The following is a 26720-nucleotide window of genomic DNA, read 5'->3' on the forward strand; positions in this document are numbered from 1 at the left end:
TGACATATTGACTCTTAAACACACAAAAATGAACAGGATAGATTTTGTGTGAGCGTGTGGGTGTTGCAGTGCATTAACCGTTTTCACTGTTGACCTTCGCTGCTCTTCCAGATAGCACACCTGCAGTTGTCCATGTTTCAAGCTCCTGCTTGTGTTTGTTTGTCGCTTTCCTGGCTAGAACTCAGAAATGAAACGGAAAGAGTCACTCGCAAAGCAGCCGCAAGCTCAAGACTACAAACAATAACAACGAAAAGTAATCTGTTGATCATCACAATAGAGACAAACCGTTTTCATACTTAAGTGGGTTCATATGCTACCTCATCCATTTGCTTATATTGACAGTTTTTTAAATGTATTGCCGTGACAAAGTTCAGTATTGATGCCTGTCCTCTGCTGCACAGCAGGCCCGGATGAGCTTTAATGGAGGAGGCGTCTCTAAACTGAAACCCAGAAACCTTTATCTCTCCTTTACTGCCCTGAGCAAACACCTCTGGGCCGTCAGTGGACGGCTGAGCGTTGTGTTGGCAGGATAGAGGATGGGGGGGGGGTGCTAAATGTCAGCTGTGGAAGCACAGACGGAAACACCGTCCAATGGCTCCATCGATGATCGGCAAACATGTCCGCCGCCGCCAGCGAGCGCAAGCTTCCTCTCCGTGTGGAGCGTGTTTCAGTCTGAACAGCCTGTCCCTCGCTCTCAGGGACGTCAGGAGCACCAGTCCGAACAGCCTGTCCCTCGCTCTCAGGGACGTCAGGAGCACCAGTCCGAACAGTCTGTCCCTCGCTCTCAGGGACGTCAGGAGCACCAGTCCGAACAGTCTATCCCTCGCTCTCAGGGACGTCAGGAGCACCAGTCTGAACAGTCTGTCCCTCGCTCTCAGGGACGTCAGGAGCATCAGTCTGTAACAGGCTCCTCATCTCAGCGGTTAATGCGTTGTCGGTCATAAAAAGCGGGTATTTAAAAAACGATCGTTCTTAGAGTACATCGTCCCCGGGAGTGACTGACAGACACAGCCATCTCTTAGAAATTACTGCCATTATCGTTAAGTGTTGTGGAGTCATAAGTTCCATTTGACACAGTGATTCATTAACTACAGTATGGCTGCCATCAGTCCATCTGCTTGTCGTTCAGCCATAGACTCAACACTGTAACTGGGAGTCAGGTGGCTGAGCGGTGAGGGAGTCGGGCTAGTAATCCGAAGGTTACCAGTTTGATTCCCGGTCATGCCAACTGACGTTGTGTCCTTGGGCAAGGCACTTCACCATACTTGCCTCAGGGGAATGTCCCTGTACTTACTGTAAGTCGCTCTGGATAAGAGCGTCTGCTAAATGACTAAATGTAAATGTAACTTCCTCTTAAACAGTGCTTTCCCATTTTCCATAGTGACCAAGTACATACTTATTAAGATTTATCGGAAAATGCATGTGTTGGGCCTGTAAACAACTTCCTGTAACTTGTCCCCTTGACATAATGATTAAATGTAGGCAGGAGGGGAGAGAAGCTGCACTTTGTGATTTGATGACCAGCTGAAGTGCATTAGACTGATTAATGTCTGATCTGATGACCACTGTCTGGTCTCGCTAACCGCCTGGGCCGGTTCAGAGAGGACAGCGGAGAGCGGGGCAGCCAGTTGAGTGACGCTCGCCCCCCCCCCGTACTCTGCTGTGCACTGCTGAATCATACTGGGCTAGCGTCTACCTGACTCTTTACAGTCACCTTCAGCCGACCCGCTGTCTGCAGAGCGCTGTGCTGACCGCTCTCTCTCTGAGACGTGCTTCTCTCCTTCTGACGCTGTGTAATTCCTGTGCTCTCTGTGCCTTGTGTGTGTTTTGCGGATGTGTGTGTGGCGGGGTGTGTGTGTGCGCTCCCTGCGCCCGTGTGCAGAGAGGGCCGCGGGGCTGTGCTGTCGCTTGGTGGTGCCCTGTCACAAAGGGATGCCTCGCCTCACCGACCTGTCCGTCAAAACCAAAGACGTGTGGGAGATCGCACGGGAGTCGCTGCAGCTCATCAAGCGTCTGGGGAACGGGCAGTTTGGGGAGGTCTGGATGGGTACGGGCACAGTCGCCTCCGGAACGCCCGACCACAGGCTGCGTGGGGGGGGGGGCACACTGACCGAGCAGAGACCTCCACCAGACACTGTACCAGGCCCCTCTCTCTCTCTAATCACCAACTGCAAACTGACCGAGCAGAGAGAGGGAGATCAAATGCTAACTATTTTGGCAACTATTTTGGCACTTAGCCAAGAGATTTCCTTCTCACATATTTGTTGAAGGCCAACTCCAGTTAAATAGTTTTGATTTTAAGAAACATGTTGGTATCGTGTCAGGAAAGTCTCTCGCTCAGGACAAGATGGCCGCCCCTCTATCCGCCTCGATGCATGTTCAACTCCTTCGTAGTTAACCCTGTGTGCCTTGCCTTCCCTCCCCTGTAGAGAGTGCGGATGGTTTGTGCTTTAATCTAACGGGCGTGTGTATAAACTACATCCCTGACACTGTGGGCCTGGCTCATGACTCCTGGGAGGTCGAGAGAGCCTCTCTAGTACTGGAAGTAAAGCTGGGGGCAGGATGTTTTGCTGATGTGTGGTGCGGTAAGGCATGATCATTCCATCATTTTGCTTTCGTTTTGTACTGTGCGTTGTCTTGGAGGAAAACGTGGTCACTTTTCTCTTCAGTTTAAATCTTAATGTGATTACTCCAGTTAGCAAATACACTGACGGATAGTTCTGTTGTATACATTTTTCTAAATTTTTATCAAAGTCACCATCATTTTCCAAGACACACACATTTTTGTCATATTTTATTTCATAATCTTCATCCTTCATCCATGAAAACGCAAGTCTTGAACCAGAGGTTCTAATCCATACAGCCTGCTTTGGTAATCTGGCTACATCAACTGCTCAGCTAGTCGCAGGTCAGGGCTGGGTCCTGTGAGGCAGTGTCTATAGGAGGGTTGGGGTTGGGACCATTACCTCAGTCAGCCAATCAGCCAGCCAGCCAGTCCAATCAGCCAGCCAATCAGCCAGCCAATCAGCCAGACAGCCAGTCCAATCAGCCAGCCAATCAGCCAGCCAGTCAGCCAGCGGGTGACCTCAGGATCATCCCTCCCCAGCTTGGAGCCCCAGAACGGCTGCACAGCTGTGTCACTAATCAAGGACTGCTTTCTAGGGTTTATGAGAGCACTGTTAAATTAAACCCCCCAAACCGCCTGCCACAGGAGAACTGCATGTTCAGCCCAAATGTAACTGACCGGAATCTGCCTTGCCTTAAGGTCACAAAACCGTCACAGGTCGATTATTGCCATCACAAACCGATATCAGTGATCTTCCTGGTCTGAGGGAACTGATCACAGATCTGGGTTTCCCAGTCGGTCGTGTGGATGAGAGGAAGGGGAGCCTGGCAGAGCCTGTGGCTGCCTCAGCACCAGAGAAAAGCTTACTGGGCTTTCACTTCTGTTAATCATCCTACAGAGGATTATCCTGTCCCGTATTGGTACATTACTTAAATCAACAGCCGAGCTCTCTATCTCCCTCTCTCATGGCTTTGTAAATCCATTTCAAAACAAAGGTCACTGTAAATCTCATATGCATTTAATTGTCATTCAGGACAACCTTGTTACATGTGACTTCAAGGCAAGCAGACTTCTGTTTCAGCCCTAGTTGTGCGTTATCAATTTGGAGCAAGACTTGACCCTTAATTTGGTTTTCACATACAGTAACGATGAAAAAAACAGCACATAACAACCTACTGTATCTCATTTGATTCATAGGAAACAAGGTCAAGTCTTGCTTGATGTTGAGAAGTGAGAAGTGTATGTAGAGGAAAACATGTATAAGGAGCTGCGTGTGTGTGTGTGTGTGTGTGTCGTACTAACGCCAGCCTGTTGGACGGCAGGAACGTGGAACGGCACCACCAAGGTGGCGGTGAAGACGCTGAAGCCGGGCACCATGTCTCCTGAGTCCTTCCTGGAGGAGGCTCAGATCATGAAGAAGCTGCGGCACGACAAGCTGGTGCAGCTGTACGCCGTGGTGTCAGAGGAGCCCATCTACATAGTCACCGAGTACATGGGGCAAGGTCAGCACAACCGGGAGCACACACACACACACGTACACCTACACACACACACGTACACATACACACATACACACACACACGCACACACACACGTACACACACACACATACACACACACACACATACATACACACACACACACATACACACACACACACACACACACACACACACACACACACACACATACATACACACACACATACACACACACACATACACAAACACACACACACATACACACATACACACACGTACACACACACACACACACCTACACACACACACGCACACACACACGTACACACACACACACACACACATAAATACACACACACATACACACACACACACACACATACACACACACGTACACATACACACACACGTACACATACACACACACACGTACACATACACACGTACACATACACACACACACACACACATAAATACACAACCACACACACACACTCACAGATGCTTCCCAGAGCAGGTTTCCCCAGTAAGAATATATAGCAGCCACAGTTAGCACAGCCAGAATCACCTAGACCGAGAAAGTCAAGTTTAATTTGTGAGACCTGTCAAAACATTCATCTAACAGGCCTGTGGAATCACAGAGGAGAACAACTGTTGTTTTTTTTGTTGTTTTTTTTCTGTAGCGTGGCATTTTTTCCCGACATTAACGAGAGCTTATATTTAACCAACAAACAGCCTGCCAAGAGACTGACATTTAAGAGCACCACAATAAAGTTTTCTCAGACCTAAGAATGCATATTAAGTGCAGGGAGAGCAGACATGGAACAATTTATGCGCATCCTTGTGTTCCTGGAATGCAAGGAATCCCACATGGCTAGTGAACACTGTCAGTTCACATTCAGACAAAAGTGAATGCTAAGTTAGGTGCTGATGACACGTGTGTGTGTGTGTGTGTGTGTGTGTGTGTGTGTGTGTGTGTGTGTGTGTGTGTGTGTTAGGAAGCCTCTTGGAATTCCTGAAGGATGGGGAAGGGCGAGGCTTGAAGTTGCCCAACCTGGTTGACATGGCAGCCCAGGTTTGTACTGAATATTTTTTGATCGAAATGTCTCTCTGTTCTGTTTATATAACTGAACTCTCCGTGACTTCAATAAAGTCAGAAGACGGCACTTTGCGAGCTGAAGTTGAAAGATTTTGTTTTATCGCTCTTAACTGTACTTTCCCTGTGTGTGTGTGTGTGTGTGTGTGTGTGTGTGTGTGTGTGTGTGTGTTCCAGGTGGCAGCTGGCATGGCATACATTGAGAGGATGAACTACATCCACAGAGACCTGCGCTCAGCCAACATCCTGGTTGGGAACAACCTGGTCTGCAAGATCGCTGACTTCGGATTGGCTAGGCTGATTGAAGATAATGAATACACGGCTCGGCAAGGTAAATACCCTCTCTCTCTCTTTTTCTCTCTCTCTTTTTCTCTCTCTTTTTTTCTCTCTCTCTCTCTCTATGTCTCTGTCTATGTCTCTCTCTCTCTCTGTCTCTCGGTCTATGTCTCTCTCTCTCTCTGTCTGTCTCTCTCTGTTTCTCTCAGTCTCTGTCTATGTCTCTCGGTTTATGTCTCTCTCTATGTGTCTCTCTCTGTATCTCTTTCTCTGTCTGTCTCTCTCGCCCTTATCTCCGAAACAAACCACAGTTGTCTCTAATGACACACTTCTGCATCTTTCCACTAAACACAAGGTCAAGGCACACACTGGGATACACCCACCTCACCCGACAATAAACATATTCATCCGTTGATGTCATTCCTGCTTACTCATGTTTTCCATCTCTCTTTTTCTGTGCAGGCGCCAAGTTCCCCATCAAGTGGACTGCCCCCGAAGCGGCACTCTACGGGAAGTTCACCATCAAGTCAGACGTTTGGTCGTTTGGCATCCTGCTCACTGAGCTGGTCACCAAAGGCAGAGTGCCCTACCCAGGTGAGGAAGGGCTTACCTGCGTGGGTATCCTGAATGGTTTGGAGCGCAGCAGGGGATTGATTTGATATTTCTGGTTGTTGGGGACAAGAGTTACTCCCAGTGTCGATGAGGTGGACAAAGAGGAGATTGCGTTAGAAGTGCATTTGCAATAAGTAGCAGCTCTTCCCCCGCAGTTTCAAAGTAATCAAAAAATAATCTTCTGTGGTTTAAGTAGCTTTAATGTCATGCCAGATCGAGAGAACCTTTAAATCTGTGTGAAGACTAGAATTGAGGCTGATGTTGAGGCCGGGGCTGGGGTGAGGTGGCGGGTGGGAGTAGTGTTGAGGCCGGGGCCGGGGTGAGGTGGCGGGTGGGAGTAGTGTTGAGGCCGGGGCCGGGGCTGGGGTGAGGTGGCGGGTGGGAGTAGTGTTGAGGCCGGGGTGAGGTGGCGGGTGGGAGTAGTGTTGAGGCCGGGGCCGGGGCTGGGGTGAGGTGGCAGGTGGGAGTAGTGTTGAGGCCGGGAGGAGAAACACATGTCTGTCCAGATGGCCTGTGCTGTGCTGAGCTGGGCTGGTCTGAGGAAGAGCAGTGTGGAAACAATCACGCAGTAGAGGCTGACTTGAGGAAACACCAGCCTCAGAAAGCTGCTGGGCTGTTAGAATGATGCCATCAGTGGATCCTTGTTGGATTCTTGTTGACTTGTTGATTTCTTCATGAACATTTTGATCTGTTGTTGTGCAGTTACACATTGTTGAGCTTTTAAAGTCAGAGTCGCTACAATGAAGATCATAGAGCCCAAAGCTTTCCCCTTCATTGGACAGCCTCTAATGTACTCCATAACCCGACTGACTGTGTGTGCGTGTGCGTGTGCGTGTGCGTGTGTGTGTGTGTGTGTGTGTGCAGGTATGAATAACCGTGAGGTGCTGGAGCAGGTGGAGCGAGGCTACAGGATGCCCTGCCCCCAGGACTGCCCTTCCTCCCTGCATGAGCTCATGGTGCAGTGCTGGAAGAAGGATGCAGAGGAGAGGCCTACCTTCGAGTACCTGCAAGCCTTCCTGGAGGACTACTTTACTGCCACCGAACCCCAGTACCAGCCTGGGGACAACCTCTAGACACTTCCCTGGGAATGGAGCTGGGCTGGGTCGGGTTGGGCTGGGTCGGGCTGGGCTGGGCTGGGTCGGGCTGGGCTGGGTCGGGTTGGGATCCTTTGTCTGTCCACACAGGAACATGTATTATCTCCTCAGCTTAACCGAACATCTCAGCTCTCTATAGCCTTCGACATTCTCTGTGGCTGTGTATGTATGAGTGTATTAGGGATTGGGTGAAATGGGGTGGGATAAGAAGGAATGAATGATGGAAAAAATGTGATGATGCGATGCAATGCCTGTATTTTATGTAAATATGAAAGGTGTGTTCCCTTTTTTTCTTTTTTTTTCTTCAGTTATGACATTTTGACTAATTTTCTTCAACACAATAATGATGATGGTAAAGAATAGTTGGCGAAGAAAACCATTTTGAAATTAACCAGAGAACTGGTCACTATCTACCCAAAACAGTCATGTAGGTACAAAACTGTAGGTTTCCAGTTTTGTACATTACATTAAAAAAGGAAAAAAAATATGTCACATTCATTCATTGCTTCAGTGTATAAAAAACTTGTTTGCTTAAGATGCTGAATGAGTCATTCACAAACGTTTCTGTTTTGCTCTGCCTCTCCTGTGTAGGTAGTTTGATTTCACTTTATTTTTGCGCTTCCATGTGAAACTGCTCTGCCCTTCTCAAAGTCATAGATGTTAGGCTGATGCTGTAACAAAGTTGTTTTACAAATGATGTATGTTACATTTTGTAATTACAGCCAAATGTATAAGAATTGTACTTTTGAACATATCTCTTCTCGCATACAAGGTTTTAAGAAAAAAAAATATTTGGTAAAAAATCAAATAAAAAATAACAAAAAAGAAAAAAGATACACCTTTCCAACATAGAAATTACGTGTGTACTGAAAGAAACGTTGGTTTATTTAAGAACAGAGAGAAATGTCTGTCTGCGTTTAAGGGGTCTTATTTTAACTTGTATACGAAGAACCGTTTTAACAGACATCTTGAAGCTTCTCATGGTCCTTATGTAGGTAGGAGTAGGAACGTTCCAGTGGGTTCTGTCTCCCTGAATGTGGACTATGGCACATTCCCAATGTGTGTGCACCTCCTAAACATGTCCCTCACTGAGCCTGTATGCACAGCCCCTCCTGACAGTTCCTCCTCAATTTCATTCCTGGACCTTTTCCTTCTGATCATTAATGTTGAACTGACCTGAATATTTCTGTTACAGAGTATGTTTAATTTAACCTTACTTGATAGATTTTTTTTAAAGATTTGTTTGTACTGTATGGCGGAATGTTACTTAGACACTGGTGAGCCAGGCTGAGGAATAGTTTTCACCTTGTCTAAATGAACTGTGGTATTTGGTCCAAGGTTTGGTTTTATGCTAATCAGTACCTCCTTGTTTTTACTCAGTTTCACAGCTAAATGTTAGTGTCACAAGTGTCAGTAACCTTCCTTGTGTGTTTCTTAATTTCTTCTCTTTTTTTTTACTTACTGTTTTGTTAACTCAGTGACTTGGCATTTGAAATTCAAAATGAACAATAAACATTTTACACTCTTTCCAAGACACTTAAAGTCTGTGTTCTTTTAGCACTTCTGCGGTGGAACGGCTCCATGTACCCTCACTGTGTTGTCAGTGTCGCGATGACACACACACACTACACTATTGCGGTTGGTTGTTTAAATTTTGGATTTCTGGACCAATGTTGATGGGAGGTGTTTAGTGTTGCATGCTGAAGAGATGACCCACATCTCCTCATAGTTGCACTGTAAAAGTAAGTCAAAAAGCAGTTTTTTTATATGGTAATGAATCCAGTATGAGTGGATTTGGATTTGGCGATTACTGGAATGAGATTTACATTTAGTCATTTAGCAGACGCTCTTATCCAGAGCGACTTACAGTAAGTACAGGGACATTCCCCCGAGGCAAGTAGGGTGAAGTGTCTTGCCCAAGGACACAGCGTCAGTTGGCATGACCGGGAATCGAACTGGCAACCTTCGGATTACTAGCCCGATTCCCTCACCGCTCAGCCGCCTGACTCCCTGAGATTGTGGTGTAATATCAAGGGCAGCCAGAAGGGGGAGTGTTAATCAACACTGCGAACAGTATGGAGGTCCTGAATGGATGAAGTGTCATAAAGCAGCTCTGCCCCCTCACATTCACCCCACCACCACCAAATCACGCGTCACCTGTAGTCCACCATCATAGAATGCTAATGAAAATACAACGTCACGTCCTGCTACGTGAATCCATTCATCTAGGCATGCTTTGCAGGTCGTGTGTGACCAGGTGTGTGACCTGCTGTGCTGCTGTAGCCTGGGTGTCTGGCCGGCTCCACGTCCAGGTGTGTGACCTGCTGTGCTGCTGTAGCCTGGGTGTCTGGCCGGCTCCACGTCCAGGTGTGTGACCTGCTGTGCTGCTGTAGCCTGGGTGTCTGGCTGGCTCCGTGTTTCGTGACACCTGAAGTGACGTGACAGCTGGAGAGGAGCCACCCTCCTCCTCTGTTGCTCTGCTCAGAATTCAGGAGAAGATCTATATGACATCAGCTGACTACACCTGCCCTGGCTGCTTCACCTGCTCAACACTACCAGCGGCTCTGAGGTTCCCTAACAGCAGCATGCCTGCATCTGTAAGTCACCTGTGCTTTCTTTACAGCTGTAACAGTGTTGGCATATTTAACTTGCTCATTTTATCTTGTATTGCTAAACTGAAGTTGAAGTGAAAATTTCATTTCAGCTACTTGGATGATTTTCATTTTTAATTAATAATTTACAGTATGAGCTGTAATATACAAATTATAAAGACTTTTTATCTTGCTTACAATTCATAATATCTGAATTTAAACTGGGTTTTGGTATTGAAAGGGATTCAGAAATGAAAGAAAATATTATAATAAAGCAGTTTTTGACATTGGTCAAGTACATTTCTTGTCTCTTAGTTCCAAGAAAATCCATTAGACACAGACCTGTTACGAAGATAACATCTTTATGTTTCCTCGTCAATGTATTATCATTACCATGGCACTTAGAGCATAAAATGTCCATTAAGGTCTTATTTGATCTTACTTACAGTAACTCGAGGTTTATTTAGACCCTGATGAGACATGTATTAAGCTTCAGTTTTTTTTCTACAGAGCCAACACATTCATATTCACAAGGGGCACATTTAAGTATAAAATTCTACTAAAATGTTTGCTTGACACAAATCCTGTAACCAAAGCATGTAGATCAGAGATGGGAAGCAGTGAAATGCAAATATTCTGTTACTGAAAGTTTTCTGGTATCGGTACTTTAGTTTACTTTTCTATGTATTTTTCAGACAACTTTTTACTTTCCCTCCTTACATTTTTTACACAAATATCTGTACTTTCTACTTCTCACATTTTAAAGCCAGGCTTGTTACTTTAGTTTTAATCTGTATTTGATGGCATGATCAATATTATTTATTGTCATTGCATGCCTTTTTTCATTTCCTGGCTATCACGCACAACAAATGTAAGCTAGTCTACGGAGTGGCCAAGGAGCAAGGCAGAAGCCAAAAAGAAAAAAAGATTTTTTTTTACACTTTTTGGTCTGGTGTTAGTGTTTGTGAAAAAAAAAGTTTTTAAAGCCAAAAAAAAAGGTTTTGAAAAAAAGTTTTGGAAACATGAGTATCTGTACTTCTACTTGAGTGAAGGATGAGTGTTCTTTTGCCATCTCTGACGTAGATCAAGTTCTAACTAGACTAACGTAAATGTTGACATCCCAAAGTAGTTAGCTAATTGAAATGTCTCATAAGAGTGGAAGAGAATTATTGAGTTGTTAGATGACGGATGTGGCCTTTCTAATCTATGATGAAACCCTTTTGCCATAGTCCATATTTGTTTTATGACACTTCTCTATCAACACTGGCATCACATTGAGCTTCCTAATGGTTTTATTGCAGACATGGTCATGTCTGCAATTGCCTGCTAGACACTGAAGCATGGAGGGAGCCTTTGTCACAGTTCAGAAGATCTACTACCCATTACTATGCATATTGGGTATACCAGGTTTGTATCCTTTAACTGTTATTTTATTTTACTATTTTTAAAAGAACACATACATTTTTTATTGACTGTGGTCAAATCTAGCCTCTAACTACTCTCAGAATCACATGAAATGGAAGTAACTAAAACATTTCTGTTTACCGTCATTCATATCCCTTCTCCAAGCCAACCTGTTCACATTCTACATGATCTGCTTCCGTAAGTGTGGGATGTCCAACACAGCCGTCATCTACCTGAGCTGCCTGGCCATCGTAGACGCCTTCTACCTGGTGTGGGTGAACCTGGTGGACCTTACGCTAACCTTCTGGCAGTTGCAGCCATTCTGGAACTCTTACCCTTGGTGCAACATCCTCGCTTTCCTGCAGTACAGCTCCCTCACCTGCTCCTCCTGGATCGTGGTGGTGTTCACCATCGAGCGTCACCTGGTCCTTAGCAGCACCACGGCCAAGCGGCACTTCTCCCAGGCCCGCGTGACCCGGCTCACCTGCGTGGCCATCATCCTCTTCTCCGCCCTGGCCTCTGTCCCCATGAGCTGGATCAACGAGGTGTCCACCGTGAACGTCACGGTGAAGGGGGAGCAGGTGGAGCTGCCAAGGTGTGTCTACAGGGATGCCACGTACACCACCGTGCTGGTGTGGATCACCACCTTCCTGTCCGGAGGGGTTCCCATCGTCCTGGTCATCCTCTTCAACTCCCTGATCGCCTGTCACCTGAGCCGCGCCAGCCAGCTGTTCACGGAGGAGGAGAGCAGGGCCATGAGGGGGCGGAGCACCAGGTGCATGGTGAGGAGAACCATCCTGCTGCTGGGTACAGTGTCCGTCACCTTCGTGGTGCTCAGCCTGCCGCGCTTCGTCACCTACTGCATCCTGCGCACCAAGTACAACAACAAGGGCTTTGACAGGAACGACTACGGGATGATCATCAACGTGGTCAGCGACGTGGCCAACATGCTGCAGAACCTCAACTCCGCCACCAACTTCCTCCTCTACTGCGTGGTGAGCCGGGGGTTCCGCCGGGAGCTGATCCACGTGCTCACCTGCACGGTCGGAACCCGAGAGCTAGGATCCTTGTTCACCCACACCACCATGAAGGTCTTCTCTGTGCACCACAAGCACCCTCCGGGCCCGGATCCTGTCGCTGTGGTTCTGACGCACCTCAAGCACACCCAGTAGACATGAGGGAGATGGAATGTTGGACTGGGGTGCATTCGCTGAAGGCTACTGGACTTTTGAAATAACATTCCATTTATTTTGAATGATAGAAACCTTTTTTTCGAGGGAGTGTAACTTATTAAAAAAATGCCACCGTATGCTTGAATAGTAGTCAGTAGCATAAATGCATTGTTTTTACACAAAAAACAATGCATTTTTGCTTCCAAAAAATGGGAATGTAGCCTGATTCTATTCTAACTCTTATTACATGTTTTATACAAGTTTTACATACTCTTTACAAGTTTTACACCATATCTATATTTATTATTTGCTCTAAGTTCCCTTTTTACAGTGCCAGCACTGTATGTCTAATCACATGTTTAATCACAGGGCTGGTGCTGTAGCCTCACCCACAACCAGTACGGCTAGTTCTTCAAATTCCAAGACTCCAACTGACAAAATGGCTTCGTTGTACAATCCACAACCTGATAGGCTGACCTGGGGTGAATGTCCCACATTATTTGCATAAAGCATAAGACCTGCCTGCTTTGCAGAACCAGATATCTTCCTCCTGAACAAAAACAGTGGGAATACTTCCTGCTCCTCCCAGACCTGGTTTCATTCTGACAGAGGAACACACACTTGTACTCTCAGGTAGGTGAAGCAAAGTCTGTACAGTAGGTTAGGACCACTGAAAGACTGTTTGTTTGTTTGAAAGGTAACAATATAGTTTGTCCTCAGTTCAGATTGGTCTACCGAACTGCATAGGGAGAGAGCTTGTTGCGAAAAATTGGGCGTTACTTTTGTAACTGACAGTTTAGCTGTATCCATGATACTTTTGTACTTTGTGACATTGAAAACAAGAGCATTAGTTAAACATTTATAGATGGCATGTTGATGTTTTACAGTTTGTTGATGTAACTCAAAGGTATGAAAGATGACTTTTAGTTGTTTATAGATGACTGACAAGATTGGAAAGACTGAGAATGTCTGAGAATGTCTGAAAACGGCGACACCACATTCTTTAAGGCCACAAATGTAATTTCCAGAATGTTTTGTGTTATGTTTTTTTTTGCTTGTTTCTCTTTTGACACAAAGGAACAATGGACTCATTCACAGGTAAGGCATGAGTCATCAGTTGTTTCCTTGAAATTGCCTTACAGAACACAAATTCACAGAATAAAACTGTGTCAATCTTCAACTCACATCAACCTCTCAGCTTGTCTTTTTTTTTACACGTTTTCTGTTTCGCTGTTACCAGGTTCCTGCACACACAAAAGCATTCCTGTAGAAACCGATGAGTCCATGACATTATCCATGGACCTGGCATGGCTCACTTCCTGTCAGCGGTGCTCGGGGCCCAGGGAGAGACCCGGGGAGAGACCCAGGGAGAGACCCGGGGAGCGACCCGGGGAGAGACCCGGGGAGAGACCCGGGGAGAGACCCGGGGAGAGACCCGGGGAGAGACCCGGGGAGAGACCCGGGGTGAGACCCGGGGAGAGACCCGGGGAGAGACCCGGGGAGAGACCCGGGGAGAGACCCGGGGTGAGACCCGGGGAGAGACCCGGGGAGAGACCCGGGGAGAGACCCGGGGAGAGACCCGGGGAGAGACCCGGGGTGAGACCCAGGGAGAGACCCAGGGAGAGACCCGGGGAGAGACCCGGGGAGCGGTACAGGCCGTCCCCTGAGGAGACGTTCGACTACACAGACTTGGGCTCGCCAGAACTCCCTGAGACTCTCAGGAGACCATCCCCGGGTGGGAACGTGAGCCAGCACCAGTCCCAGTTGAGAGACGCTGTCCTGCCTTGGGAGGACCTCTCTTCCCCCCTCCCCCACAGGCCTGACCCTCTGAACCCTGTCCACCCAAGGTCACACAGCCACAAGTGGGGTCAGCACAGGGATGAGCCTGGGGCTTACCAGAGGGAAGCAGAAATCTACCCACAATCTCCTGACCAAGCAGAGGAACACTCTGTTGAAGGAGCAGAGAGCTTAGAGCTTCCCTTGTCTCTAAAATCTGATTTTGACAACTTGCTGTGTCAACCAGCACAGCCATATAAATGTGAGCGATATTTTGTTCTTTGTACTTGACCTTTGTAGTGGTGGTTGTTGATTTACAGTAGCACAATATGCAGTAGCATAGTTCATGCTCAAACAAGATTCAATTATTTATTTTTTGGTGGTGGTGGTGGTGGTGGTAGTCCAAACCTATGCTATGTTTTACTTTACCTCGTGCAGGGAGCAGCCCAGTAGACCTCCCATTCCAGAGACGGCCTCCTCCACATCCAGCATGTCACGGCTGTATGAAACACCATCATTACATCCACCCACAGGAGAACCACCACCACCCTTCGGCCCGGTATAGCAAAACAATTTATTCAGACTAACAATTTCTCCTCCCTCCCGCTGGACTCCTCCTGCCAGTGTGCTGGAGACGGTGGATCTCAAACAGCAGACATGACTCTCCTGCGATCCTCCCTAGGCCTCTGGCAACGCAGAGCAGGCCCAGGGGACAGGAAGTCTCACGACCCCCCAGGATCACCCCTCCCCGGTTTGTGTCTCCACCCAGACAAGTGATGAGTGAGATCAGCGTGATTCCCTCCTTCCCTGGCCTCCGCTCCCCAGGGCCCTCTGCAGGCACTACACAGGAGATTAAGAAGACCATTTGTCTGCCTGACCATTGCAGTAAGGAACCTCCACAGCATTCATTGGTAGAGTGTAAATCGATTAGGAGCACACGGGATGGCTATTGTAAGGCGGGGGAGTCAGGTGGCTGAGCGGTTAGGGAAGCGGGCTTGTAATCAGAAGGTTGCCAGTTCGATTCCCGGCTGTGCCAGATGACGTTGTGTCCTTGGGCAAGGCACTTCACCCTACTTGCCTCGGGGGAATGTCCCTGTACTTACTGTAAGTCGCTCTGGATAAGAGCGACTTACAGTAAGTACAGTCTGCTAAATGACTAAATGTAAATGTAAGGCATTCACACCTTTTATTCCCCTCCCTCTCTGCAGGAAAGGTTTTCATCACATATTCTGTGGACACACACAAGGAGATACCTACATTTGTGTCGTTTTTGATAAACCAAGGGTTCAAACCATCTGTAAGTGAGCAAACATACACAGTGTGCAATCTTCAGTTCACCCGTTTCCTATTTGCATTTTTAAGTAATGCAATGTTTAAATCATACTTTCCTTCGACAGATTGACATATTCGAAAGTTCTATTAGGACTATGGATATCAATAAATGGATGGACACAAATTTAAAAGATGTAAGTTTAAACAATGAGATGTAAATGAACAGTGTGCCTGCAGTGGGTTCAGAGTGAGCTGAGATGTTGTATTGCAGAAGTCCATGTTAATCATCGTGGTAATCAGTCCCAAGTACAAGACAGATGTGGAAGGAAATGGAATGGATGAACATGGGCTCCACACCAAGTACATTCATACTCAGGTAGGTTGCACATTTTCTACACTGTTAGTGTGCCTTTAATTGGCATCAGAAAAAGATTGTTTTGATTTAAAAAGAACTGTGTGTGAGGAAATTGTGTTTCTTATCTAAGTTTGGATGTGGCTGCTCACTTGCTTCACATAGGAATTCAAAACCTAGGAAAAATATATTATGATTAAACCATGCAAATCTGAAGACCCATCAGTATTCATATTGTGATTGGAAGCAGTAACAGCATCCAAACTGATCATCTCATATCCTCTCAGATCCAAAACGAGTTCATCCAACAGGGATGCCTCAACTTCCGGCTGGTTCCAGTCCTGTTTCCCAACGTCACCAAGGTGGGCACACTACAGAGCGACATTGAGATTACATATAGAGCAAACTGACTCAGCACATGCTATAAGACAGTATGTTCCTGGGTTCCTTTCAGAATCATGTCCCATCCTGGCTCCAGACCACCAAGATCTACCGTTGGCCTGACGACAGTAACGACCTTCTACTCCGTCTGCTGAGGGAGGAACGCTACATCCCACCTCCCCTTGGCAAGGATCTGACTATAACTATGCGGCCCCTCTGAGTTCCGCTGTCGCCGACGCTCTGCCCTTAGCGCTCGTCTTGCACTCGTTCCTCGGCATTCTCGAGACAAGTCGCCTTTTTGCTTTTCTGCTAGCTATATCAAAGGGAAATTATGTTTCAAAGTTACAAAGTAGCTGTTCGACTCGAACCTGCAATACAGTCCATTAACCGCATGGTGGCTGTGTTTGCTATCGGATGATTCAATTCTTCGTTTACAGTGAGTTACCTCCTTCTTTCTTGTTTCGAATATTCAGTGTAACCAATTTGTTAATTATATATACACCGTTTTATAAACCTCTCTCCATTTATTGAGTTACTTTTTTTGCGCAAAATAATATATTTTACTCCAATAGGCAGTATAGCCATAACCCTATCCCTAAATCTAACCCTAAATTCAAAAAATAGGGTTAGGGTTAGCTACCTTCTAGGGTTCTGCTACCTCACTTCGACGTAACCATGTTGTTGGCTTAGGGTTAAGGTCAGCCGTTTCCCTAACCCTAACCCTAAATTCACAAATGAGGGTTAGGGTTAGGAAAACTACTTTACTAATGATGGGCTTATCGTATTGACGCAGTCACAAAAAAAAAGTTTATTTGGGCTCTTTCTCCAGAGGGGCAGATCAGCCAATCAGGCCAAATGGGCTGTTGCCCGGGCAACAATAGCTCCTACCTGTGCACGTCCCTGATAGGCACAGTAATGATTTAGATTTGACCGTGAGCCAGCCTGTCAGTGACACATCCATCATCTGCCGTCTGCTTGAAAACTGAAGCAGGCGCTGGAAATACCTACTCAGTTGTGCTAAACACAGGCACCTTATATGCAGTCAGTGATGGCTTCACTATCAGGGTTATTTGATCAAGACATATCACCATTTGTGAATGATCTGTTGGACATATCCACCTTGTCCTTGCTCGTGTGGAGACCTGCCAAGAGACCAACAACATTTTTAAAGGTCTGTTGATGCTAAACCAGGGGCCCCTAACTACACCCAGGAGTTTCCTGAACTCGTAAATTCACTGCTTTGGTGATTGTTCCAACCCCGTCACTGCACTTGAGTGAGTCTTATCTGGCCAATCAAAATGAACCACATTTGCTCTGCTGTGTCTGTTAAAATGAGGGTGAAGGGAAGACTTTTTCTTGTGCCTGTGTGGAACAGGAACACGAGTGCCATAAGTGTCATCTTATCAGTGAGGAGAGTGATTGATTAACCTGGGAACACTGGGCTGTGCCTCAAGGTAAAGAAAACAAAAAAACTGGTCACTGAGGAGAGGCCCTTAGAAGTTATAGTTCATACTTGATGCAGGTGGAGGTAGACAGGCCATATTCCCATTGCCATGTTCTGTTAGAGGGAGTCAGGTGGCTGAGCGGTGAGGGAATCGGGCTAGTAATCCGAAGGTTGCCAGTTCGATTCTCGGTCATGCCAACTGACGTTGTGTCCTTGGGCAAGGCACTTCACCCTACTTGCCTCGGGGAGAATGTCCCTGTACTTACTGTAAGTCGCTCTGGATAAGAGCGTCTGCTAAATGACTAAATGTAAATGTTACCATGCTTGTGTAACAGACGTGACCGCGTCGCTGTTGGAGGTTCAATTGACTGCTGAATAGTTTCTCCTGTGCCTGATAGCTCCAGAGAGACGGACAAACTCTCACTCAAGGTCACACACTCCCACGTACAAACGCTCCCACTCCATCCAGATGAAATGCTAATGAATTACTTTTTATCGTCAGCGAGCCATCGGGTGTGACATCTTCAGTCAGGTGGCTGCTTGGAAAGGCTTATGGCCCATTCAATAAAGGAGAAAATCGTGTGCTCAGCACACCCTCAAATGTACCATGGAAATCCACATTGAACAGTGTTCCAGAAACATAACATTCTAAAGACTTCATGCACATATATTTCTCTTGTAGCATAAGGTCTAAATGGTGTTATTGTCTATTGTGTTATTGGTCTAAATGGTGTTATTGATCACAGATTGAACATGTCCGTCTATCAGCATGACATTGTCTTGTAGCCTACCATAATTTCTTCAATTGTACCAAATTACAAGCAACAGATTACAGGTTACATTACACTAAACTAGCCAACCTCAATAATGCCCCAATAAAAAGAGAATCGAAAAATGTCTCAAAGCCTATTTGTATAATATTTAAATCCTAGTCTGTTCACACTAACCAAGCCTAATAAGCTTCTAACGGTTTACCTAATCAACATATATATTTCGCGAGCATATTTGACTTTTCCTGGCGGCTGCCGCCATAACAACGGCGTCCGGCTTCACCGCGGGGTGGCCCAGCTCAGCTAAACGAAGTGCAGAATCACAGACGGAACAAAACATCCAGGCATGCATTAGGATATATCCACCAATGAAACGTATACTTCCTTGTCTAGGAGCCAATGACAAACGAGACATGGTGGTGGTTCGTGCAGCAGTAGACTCGACCATCATGACTCCTCTGACCCGTGTGTGTGTTGGGAATGCGGCAGTGTCAGCAGCTAGCGAGCAAGTTTCCTAGTTAGTGTTGGCATAGGACAAAAGATGGGTTACTGAAAAAAACTGGTATTGATTATGCTTATCGTAAAGTGCCGTTAACTACGTTTAGATCTTCTGGAAAAAGAAGCCTTGTCGCGCCGCTGTGACAGTTCACAGGCAGTGGAGGCGACCATGAGAACTCCCGAGGATCACTGCCACACTTGATTTTCTGTTCCAGACAATCTTGTTTGCAAGCCAAGCCGAAGACGTGCTTCACTGCTTGTTAGATTAATGACACAGCCTGGTGGAATATTTTCAGGACAAGCAACAACAGTGGCTGTACAGTCGCAGCACATCCGAAATTTAGAAGGATTTATTTGTTTAGTCAGTTTCACGGCGTTAGTTTGTAAGACATGGCTATATCGATGGTAGCCTACTCATTATGGTGGCTCGGTATTCTTCTAAAATGATAATACTGGGAGCTGCGAGTTTCAGAGTTTAAAATCTTGAAGACTGGACTGGTTGTCATAACAGACCGAACCTTTAACCACGTAGCCTGGATAAAGACAGTATGGACTCAACAGCTGCAGCTCGGATTACTCATATTTAGCTAGCCTGCCAGTGAGCTTGCTAAAAAACATGGGACAATTCCTGACGCCCCCTCGCTGAAAATAAGCAGGACTTTACCTATATGGGATTTCAAAGAAGATAATCGTCTTCTTTTGTTTTAGTATTGAATGTCCCCCCAATTTGTGCCTCACGCGCTTTCCTAGTTTTTCTCAGCAGTCATGTTTGCTGTCCGCATTGTTACCGCAGACTATTACATAGCGAATCCCATCAGAGACTTGGACGTATGTTACTCTGAATTCAGAGAGAATGATGTGAAGAAAGTCCCAGTGGTTCGGATATTCGGTGCAACACCAGCAGGTAATCTAGACCGCTTTGGTTCTTTCAATTCTGATTACGGTCACGCTGCAGCTTGGTACAGTAAGGTACTGCCACGCGGTGTGGTTCAAACATACACATTGCAAGAACATCACCAAGACTACATCTTTTTAATGCATCTAAATTAAACATTAGTTACAGTCGAAGGTGTTTACATAGTCAGATGTCACGTTGTAACAAAGCCTGCAGCATCTCTCACTATTCCCCCCGCCGTTTGTAACATGCACATCACATGGTGGCTTTGTTTTCAGTTTCGCTCTCCATTCTAGGGCGGTGGACGCCCCCCCCCCCCCCCCCCCCCCCCCCCCCCACACACACACACACATACGTTAAATCACCAGCTTTCAGTATTTGGCCCACTTTTCACCGTCCATTAACCATGGTCCAATACTACCCTATGATAGATGTTCTCCGTGTACTCTCTCGTGCTTCCTGATACCTGTGGAATCGTTGTGTTAAACAAAGGAAGAAAACCCTAAAAGTTCGGGCGGTGTATGTGTTAGTGGATGCTGCACATACAGGGATCGGAAGAGACAGTTAATTATGTAGTGTAATATTCACATTTGTAGACCTTTTGTTAATGAAACGGTAAAATCCTATCACTGTAGGCTAAAGGTGCCACCGCATTCTCATTCTGTAAAGCTAACAAGTGGTCTCGTGCCTCCATTGTCAGACCAACTCCAGAGGATGGTCAGATACGATCTCACTGACAACAGACACAGCCTGAATATGTAGCTGTGTGCTTCTTTGCAATCTGCTGCTGGCTTTAAGCTTTTGGTTTCCTGCGTCTTTTTGCAGTTGAACTTTCCTCGTTTCCACTCAGTCGATGGATCATTTGTGGCTTCGTTGGTTTTGTATTTTCCACATGAAAATGACATCAGCATCTGGAACACATCGAGGACGTCTTTATTTTTCAATTGGAAGAAATGTCTCAGCTGAAATGTGCCTTTGAAAAGCACTGTGGCTCTTGTGGGCCTCACCAGTGTAAACCTGTAGACTGTTTTCGTTTGTGTTTGTTGTTGTGTTGTTGATGTTTATCAGTGTGGGTCCGTCTGAACTACCCAGTGTGTGACACGCCTGATGTCCTCTCACCTGTCACCTCCACACCTTGCATTACTGGATTTAAAACCTCCAGTCTCTCCCCTCCACAGACACTCCAACATTCCCTCCGATATTTGACACCACACTTCCTGTTTCCTCCTTGTTATACACCATTGGTCGTCTCCCCAGGGCCCAACCCTGCAGAAGCATGTTGGCCAGTCACACTGTTTTGCTCTCTGAGTTGTCTGGCACACAGGAGCTTGACCTACGCCCCACCCTCGAGTCTGCACCGGGATGTGGCTTTCTAACTTACACTGTCAGGGAGTCAGGTGGCTGAGCGGTGAGGGAGTCGGGCTAGTAATCCGAAGGTTGCCAGTTCGATTCCCGGTCATGCCAACTGACGTTGTGTCCTTGGGCAAGGCACTTCACCCTACTTGCCTCGGGGGAATGTCCCTGTACTTACTGTAAGTCGCTCTGGATAAGAGCGTCTGCTAAATTACTAAATGTAAATGTAAATGTTAGCAGAGTGGGCCTCCACTGTTGACTGTGATAAACATGAAAGAGTCTACATGTTGTAGACTTTCTGCAGTGCCCTTTTAATCAGGTCTTTTCCCCAGTGCGGCTGATGATGTATAGTGGGACTCCTGATTGCCGAACAGTCAAATTATAATGCTCCCAAGTGCAGTTGAAATCAGTAGACAAATTCATAGTCTTCAAGAAAGCACTTGCACATCTCGGTCGTGTGTTATCAAGCTTGATTGAAGGTTCCATCGTCATGATACGAAGTCTGACTTTGGGGACGTTGAATTTGCTGCAGTGATTAGAGGTCCAACAGCGTTGATCCCGTTTGTTTACAGGCAACATCCACAAGCTGGCATTCCTCACTGCCTGCACTGGGCCTTTAAGAGGCACATTGTTTTTAAATGGTGTGTGTGTTTTTAAATGGTGTGTGTGCACTCATGCTTTGCACGTGTTTGTGTGTAAGGTAGGGGAAACATGCATGACAAATTGACCTGAATGAGGCGGTCAAGCGAAGAAAGAAGGATGAAATGGGGGCCCTCTACCAGGACTCTCCTGGCCCCTGGCCTCTTGCCCCCCTCCCCTCCTCTGTCTCTCTCTCCAGGGGGACTGTAATGCCGCCTGAAGGAATTCCTCTCAGGTCCATTAACAGGATAATGGGTGGGGAATTCAAAGACCTGTCGGCTCATTAGTCATAAGGGCATTGTCTCCTGAATTGTTTACCTCCCCTTTCATATGTATTTATTGGATTTTCTCCTCATTCTTTGACTTTACAGCGATATTTTGTATTACCTAAAAGTTAACGCAACACATTAGATGCGCTGTGAAGTTATCGTACATTTGTGTCACTGTTAATTCACCTGAGTCCCTTTCAAGATTTCATTCAAATGGGTTTCCTAGAGCCAGAAAGGGCTGCAGGACAGGAGTGGGCCACTGATGTGAGGGAGGAGGGAGCTCTGAATACTGAGATCAGCAGGAACTCTGCTCCCTGATAATCCCACCGCCTGTGAAGTTATTGTGAAGAAATCTGGGGCCCAGGTCCACTCCAGATCTTTAAAAAGCCAGTCAGGATGAAGGGGCCTTCCAGTGAACTGGAACACACACACACACACACACACACACACATGCACGCTCACACGCACCATACAAATACACAACCCCCTCACTGCCTTACTTGGTCTTCCAGCCCTTTTGTTTACCCTTTTCCAACTCCTTCTTTGGACGTCCTCTCCGTAAGGCGGTCCAATCATCAGGCTCCGCCGCCTTCTGACCATCCAATCAGCAGGCTCCGCCCCCCTCTGACCATCCAATCAGCAGGCTCCGTCCCCTTCTGAGGTGTCTTCATTGCTGCTCTGAAGAGACGACTTTGTCTCACGTCCTGTTTCTCTCACAGAGGCTCCACGTCATGCTAAGAATGTTTGGAGTGCTAAAGAAACCAAACACAACGAGCCTCTTTCACTCAGGATATCAATCACATGCAAAGCAGAGAGGTGTTTTGGTCTGTCTGACTAACCCAAGTACCAGCGGGGGTCTTTCTAGAGGATTACAGTGCACTAAAAGCTGAAAAGTCCAGTTCTTTCATGAGGTTTGGATGACCTACTGCTGCAGGCTACAAGGCCCTAGTCGACCATATCCTAGGACCTAGCCTACTGTAGCCTCCCCTGTGGCAGTGCAGTGACACTCGAATGCCTGTAGTCTAGACTCCGTAGCCTGTAGCCTGGATCTGACCTGGGGTTGGGAGGTAGGCCTTAGTCCTGACTGAAGGGAGGATTTCCTGAGGCCTCTCCCCCCCCCCCACCTGTCTCTCGAGGTTTCTCTGTACAGTACACAGATGCCCTTGCTGCAGCGGACAATCCTGGCTGATTGATGGCTTTAATGGCTCCCTCCGGTTCCATAACGGGGACTAGAATGCATCACTGGTGGGGGCAGGACTTTACCGCAGTATCCATCCTCCTGTTCCCTCCGCCTCCTCCTGCCTTCCTCCTGCCCCCCTCTCCTCCTGTTCCCTCCGCCTCCTCCTGCCTTCCTCCTGCCTTCCTCCTGCCCCCCTCTCCTCCTGTTCCCTCCGCCTCCTCCTGCCTTCCTCCTGCCCCCCTCTCCTCCTGTTCCCTCCGCCTCCTCCTGCCTTCCTCCTGCCCCCCTCTCCTCCTGCCCCCCTCTCCTCCTGCCCCCCTCTCCTCCTGCCCCCCTCTCCTCCTGCCCCCCTCTCCTCCTGCCCCCCTCTCCTCCTGCCCCCCTCTCCTCCTGCCTTCCTCCTGCCCCCCTCTCCTCCTGCCCCCTCTCCTCCTGCCCCCCTCTCCTCCTGCCCCCCTCTCCTCCTGCCCCCCTCTCCTCCTTCTCTCAGCCTTGGCCTGGGTGACAGGCAGGTGTGTACTGTACCTTCCAACCCTCAAACATGGCTCATTCCCCTCCTGAAACTCATAACAGCTCAAGGTACAGCTTACTCCAGACACAACTTCTATCTCCAGTCGACACAACAGATTAGAGGGGATATTAACGTTGTGTAACTCTGTGATAGAACTCTGAAATTCGACATGAATAACCCAGTGTAGAGGACGCGTAGCGTTGTAGGTTCCACCTGTCATCTCTCCGTGGGGCTGGGGCACCTGCCCAGGTGAGTCATGTCAGGGTGCAGAGTAGAGGGGCTCGTCTCTCCTATCCCCTCATCCACTTCCGTGACCCCAGTGCTCTGCTCCCGTCTCAGCCCTGTCACCAGGCACTGTGAAAGCCCAGAGAGCTGAGCTAGACTGTGAAATTGCTGCTAATGGCCCAGGCTGCTGTTTTTTTCCCTGCAGTTCACAGTAGGGCTCCTGTACTTTGATGCCCCGTCTGCATCTTTCCACTCACCTCTCTGTCTACGCCTGGCCTGGACACCTCACACCTTTAGTAGCTACACATCTGAGTGAGAGGGACAATTTCTAAGCTTTTTGTTTGATTAGGCTGTGCCAGTCCCCAGACTTGATCGATAGGAAACATGTTGTGGTAATAATACTCTAAACTTGGCTGTCTGTCTGGCTGGGAGTGGTTGGCTGGCTGGTTGGCAAGCTCCAACTGGTGAAATCGTGGTAGGTGTTCTGCTTCTTCAGATAACTGTACAGGAGGGCACACATGCTAGAGGGGAGGCTGACGAACAAGGCTGAGTGTCCCCGGCCTATACAGACGCAGGATGAAGAGCTTGTCCATAAATGCCTGCCTTAACCACATTACAGGGGAGCAGGGCAGACAAGCAGGCAGACAGACAGGTCTCAGTGTGGAGGGGGAGATGTTTCCAGGCAGTAGCTTGTGGCTGTCTCAGGGTAACGTGATTAGCTGGGTGAAGGATCTGCAGCTGGATCTGCATCTGTGGCCAGTGTGAGGATTCAGGAAACACTTCCTTCTCTCTCCGTACTTAAAAGAACCACTGTTTTGTGTCGTGTTGTTTGATGTAAAGTGTTCGGCGCCCTGGAGGGGCCCACTCAACAAGGGGAAGTGGCTGGATTGGTGCTGTGTTGAAAGGTGGAACCGTGAAGCAGGTTTCAACTGTGTGGTCCCTTTAGTCCAAGAGGACAAACGATCGGGCACGTGGAACGAGGTCGGCCGGATCTGCTGGGAGCTGAGGTGTTCCTCTCCTGCTCCTTTGTGGAGGCAGAAGCGGGGAGAGGGGAGCGGGGAGAGGGGAGCGGGGAGAGGGGAGAGGGGCTCCTGGGACGATGGTCCCTGGTGATGGAAAACTCTGCTGTGATTAACACCTTCTTTAAGAGAATGAAAGAATTTGCCAGAGAGAGAGAGGGGAACATGAATTGCAATGAGAGAGCGCTTTGGACTAGTCATGCTGTGCCTTTCAATCTGGAAGTTAATGGTGTGCACACACACACACACGCAAATGGATTAGATTTAGATTCTCATCAGTAGGTCTTTCCGGTAGGAATCTGAAAACAGAGTTTGCTTTCTAGTGATGATGATGAGGACTGTCTCCCTGTACAGACCAGCATCTCTTAAAGTCGACCGTTACAAGGATGCAGAACGTCTCGATCAATTTTTAATTCCTCAGCACTGTACACAGCCTGTATGAGAGGCAGGCTGATTAAAGGGGGAGGGGAGAGATGTTGAGAAAGCCTGGCTCTAAAAATAGCAGGGCTTGTTTTTAAATGCACCCTAGCCTGCGTCTGTTGTACGAGTTAGGGAGGGTAGGCATGGGGAGGGGGGGGGGGGTGGCAGGGTAGGGGATGAAAGCTGGCTGACCAGAAATGATCTTGTGCCGTCTCCATTTTGAAAATAATGTCACGCTTTCCTCCTTCTAAAAACCATATTTTCTCAGAAGAGAAATGTCTCAACCTGTTCACCATTTCCCCTTTGTTCTCCTTCCATATTTGCTTTTGTGTCAAGGCAATATCTCAGCTGTAATTTAGTGTGTGTGTGTGTGTGTGTGTGTGTGTGTGTGTGTGTGTGTGTGTGTGTGTGTGTGTGTGTGTGTGTGTGTGTGTGTGTGTGTGTGTGTGTGTGTGTGTGAAAGCCAGAGAGTGCACGTGTGAGATCTCACTCGTCTAATGCACCAATCGCACCTCCCCTCCGCCTGGTGATGTGTAGCAGGCAGGCATGCCGTGAATATGAAATAGAATCGCAGAGAAAGACGAGGGCAAGCACATTCTAGAACGCTTTCGTCGGCCTTGTCAAAACTGCCAAACACAAGACTATTAAAACCCCATGGACTCGCGTGGATGAGGTCAAATAGAAGTTTGAATTAAATATACATTCTAGTGTTTACACATCTCTCCCCATTCGCTTCTTTACTGGTGCATAGGACACCCGTCTACCCCAACAAAGCAAAATGTAAACCAAAACAAATTCCTGTACACTGCCAACCCACATGGAACCAGTAAACTAGCATCACCTCGACTGGATCTGATCTAGCTAGAAGTCTGATCTCTCGTGTCTTCCACCAAGCTAGCCTGACTTCACCCTGGTGTCTGGCTGCGGGGCTCCTCTTCATAGGGTGGAGGTGCTGTGTAGAGTACAGCTTTCGGCTCAGCCCAGCTCGTAGGGTTGGCGCTAGGGGTGAGGGGGGGGGGGGGGGGATCGTGAATCGATTTTTAATCGAATCATGACCCCAATAATCGAATCGAGAGGTACCAAAAGATTCCCACCCCTAGTTGCCACCCGTTCTGTTTTTCACAGGATTGTTTGAACGAATGTCCCGGTAAAAAATAATAATGTTTTTTTCAATTTGAATTTCATAGTTTTAAATAAAACCTAATTTGTCATTTCCTTCTACCGCTACTCTATTTTCTTCCTGGCTACATCCAATTTTGCGTCCATAAATGGGTAAAACACAGCGAAGATTAGCCATGTGTACTTTTATTTGATTGTTAGCAAAAATACCGCTCTTTTTCTAGGGCTCTGGCCACAGTCAAAAACATCACTAACGTCACAACTTCAAACCTGCGCGCGCGATTACGTACAGCAGAACATCAGTT

General features: G+C 47.3%; 3 protein-coding genes and 1 long non-coding RNA gene across 8 annotated transcripts in view; all 4 read left to right on the top strand.

Moving 5' to 3' along the window:
* Positions 1-7119, top strand: part of fynb (FYN proto-oncogene, Src family tyrosine kinase b) — a 42983-nt gene extending 35864 nt beyond the window's left edge. For 3 of the 5 annotated variants that reach the window (XM_067241294.1, XM_067241295.1, XM_067241296.1), the window contains 6 exons: positions 1883-2047; positions 3874-4068; positions 5046-5122; positions 5321-5474; positions 5882-6013; positions 6896-7119. In XM_067241294.1, the coding sequence (XP_067097395.1) occupies positions 1883-2047; positions 3874-4068; positions 5046-5122; positions 5321-5474; positions 5882-6013; positions 6896-7104 (932 nt within the window). In that variant the 3' untranslated portion in view covers positions 7105-7119. Of the gene's footprint in view, positions 1-1882; positions 2048-2429; positions 2586-3873; positions 4069-5045; positions 5123-5320; positions 5475-5881; positions 6014-6895 lie in introns of all 5 variants that reach the window. The other 2 variants (XM_067241297.1, XM_067241298.1) reach the window with 2 other exon arrangements.
* Positions 7120-11056: 3937 nt separating this feature from the next.
* On the top strand, positions 11057-12292 carry LOC136947534 (probable G-protein coupled receptor 139). The gene is made up of 2 exons (XM_067241638.1): positions 11057-11123; positions 11286-12292. The coding sequence occupies exons 1-2, from the start codon at positions 11057-11059 to the stop codon at positions 12290-12292; spliced, it is 1074 nt and encodes a 357-aa protein (XP_067097739.1).
* Positions 12293-12847: 555 nt separating this feature from the next.
* On the top strand, positions 12848-13669 carry LOC136947307 (uncharacterized). The gene is made up of 3 exons (XR_010877007.1): positions 12848-12925; positions 13370-13390; positions 13533-13669. It is a non-coding gene; the product is annotated as an uncharacterized lncRNA (long non-coding RNA).
* Positions 13670-13854: 185 nt separating this feature from the next.
* traf3ip2a (TRAF3 interacting protein 2a) lies at positions 13855-16590 on the top strand. Its single transcript, XM_067241299.1, has 8 exons — positions 13855-14330; positions 14507-14627; positions 14751-14953; positions 15277-15365; positions 15466-15534; positions 15612-15716; positions 15980-16054; positions 16147-16590. The coding sequence occupies exons 2-8, from the start codon at positions 14572-14574 to the stop codon at positions 16291-16293; spliced, it is 744 nt and encodes a 247-aa protein (XP_067097400.1). The 5' UTR covers positions 13855-14330; positions 14507-14571; the 3' UTR covers positions 16294-16590.
* Positions 16591-26720: the final 10130 nt, after the last annotated feature.

The sequence above is a fragment of the Osmerus mordax genome, chromosome 8, assembly GCF_038355195.1.
Source record: "Osmerus mordax isolate fOsmMor3 chromosome 8, fOsmMor3.pri, whole genome shotgun sequence".
Lineage (NCBI taxonomy): Eukaryota > Metazoa > Chordata > Actinopteri > Osmeriformes > Osmeridae > Osmerus > Osmerus mordax.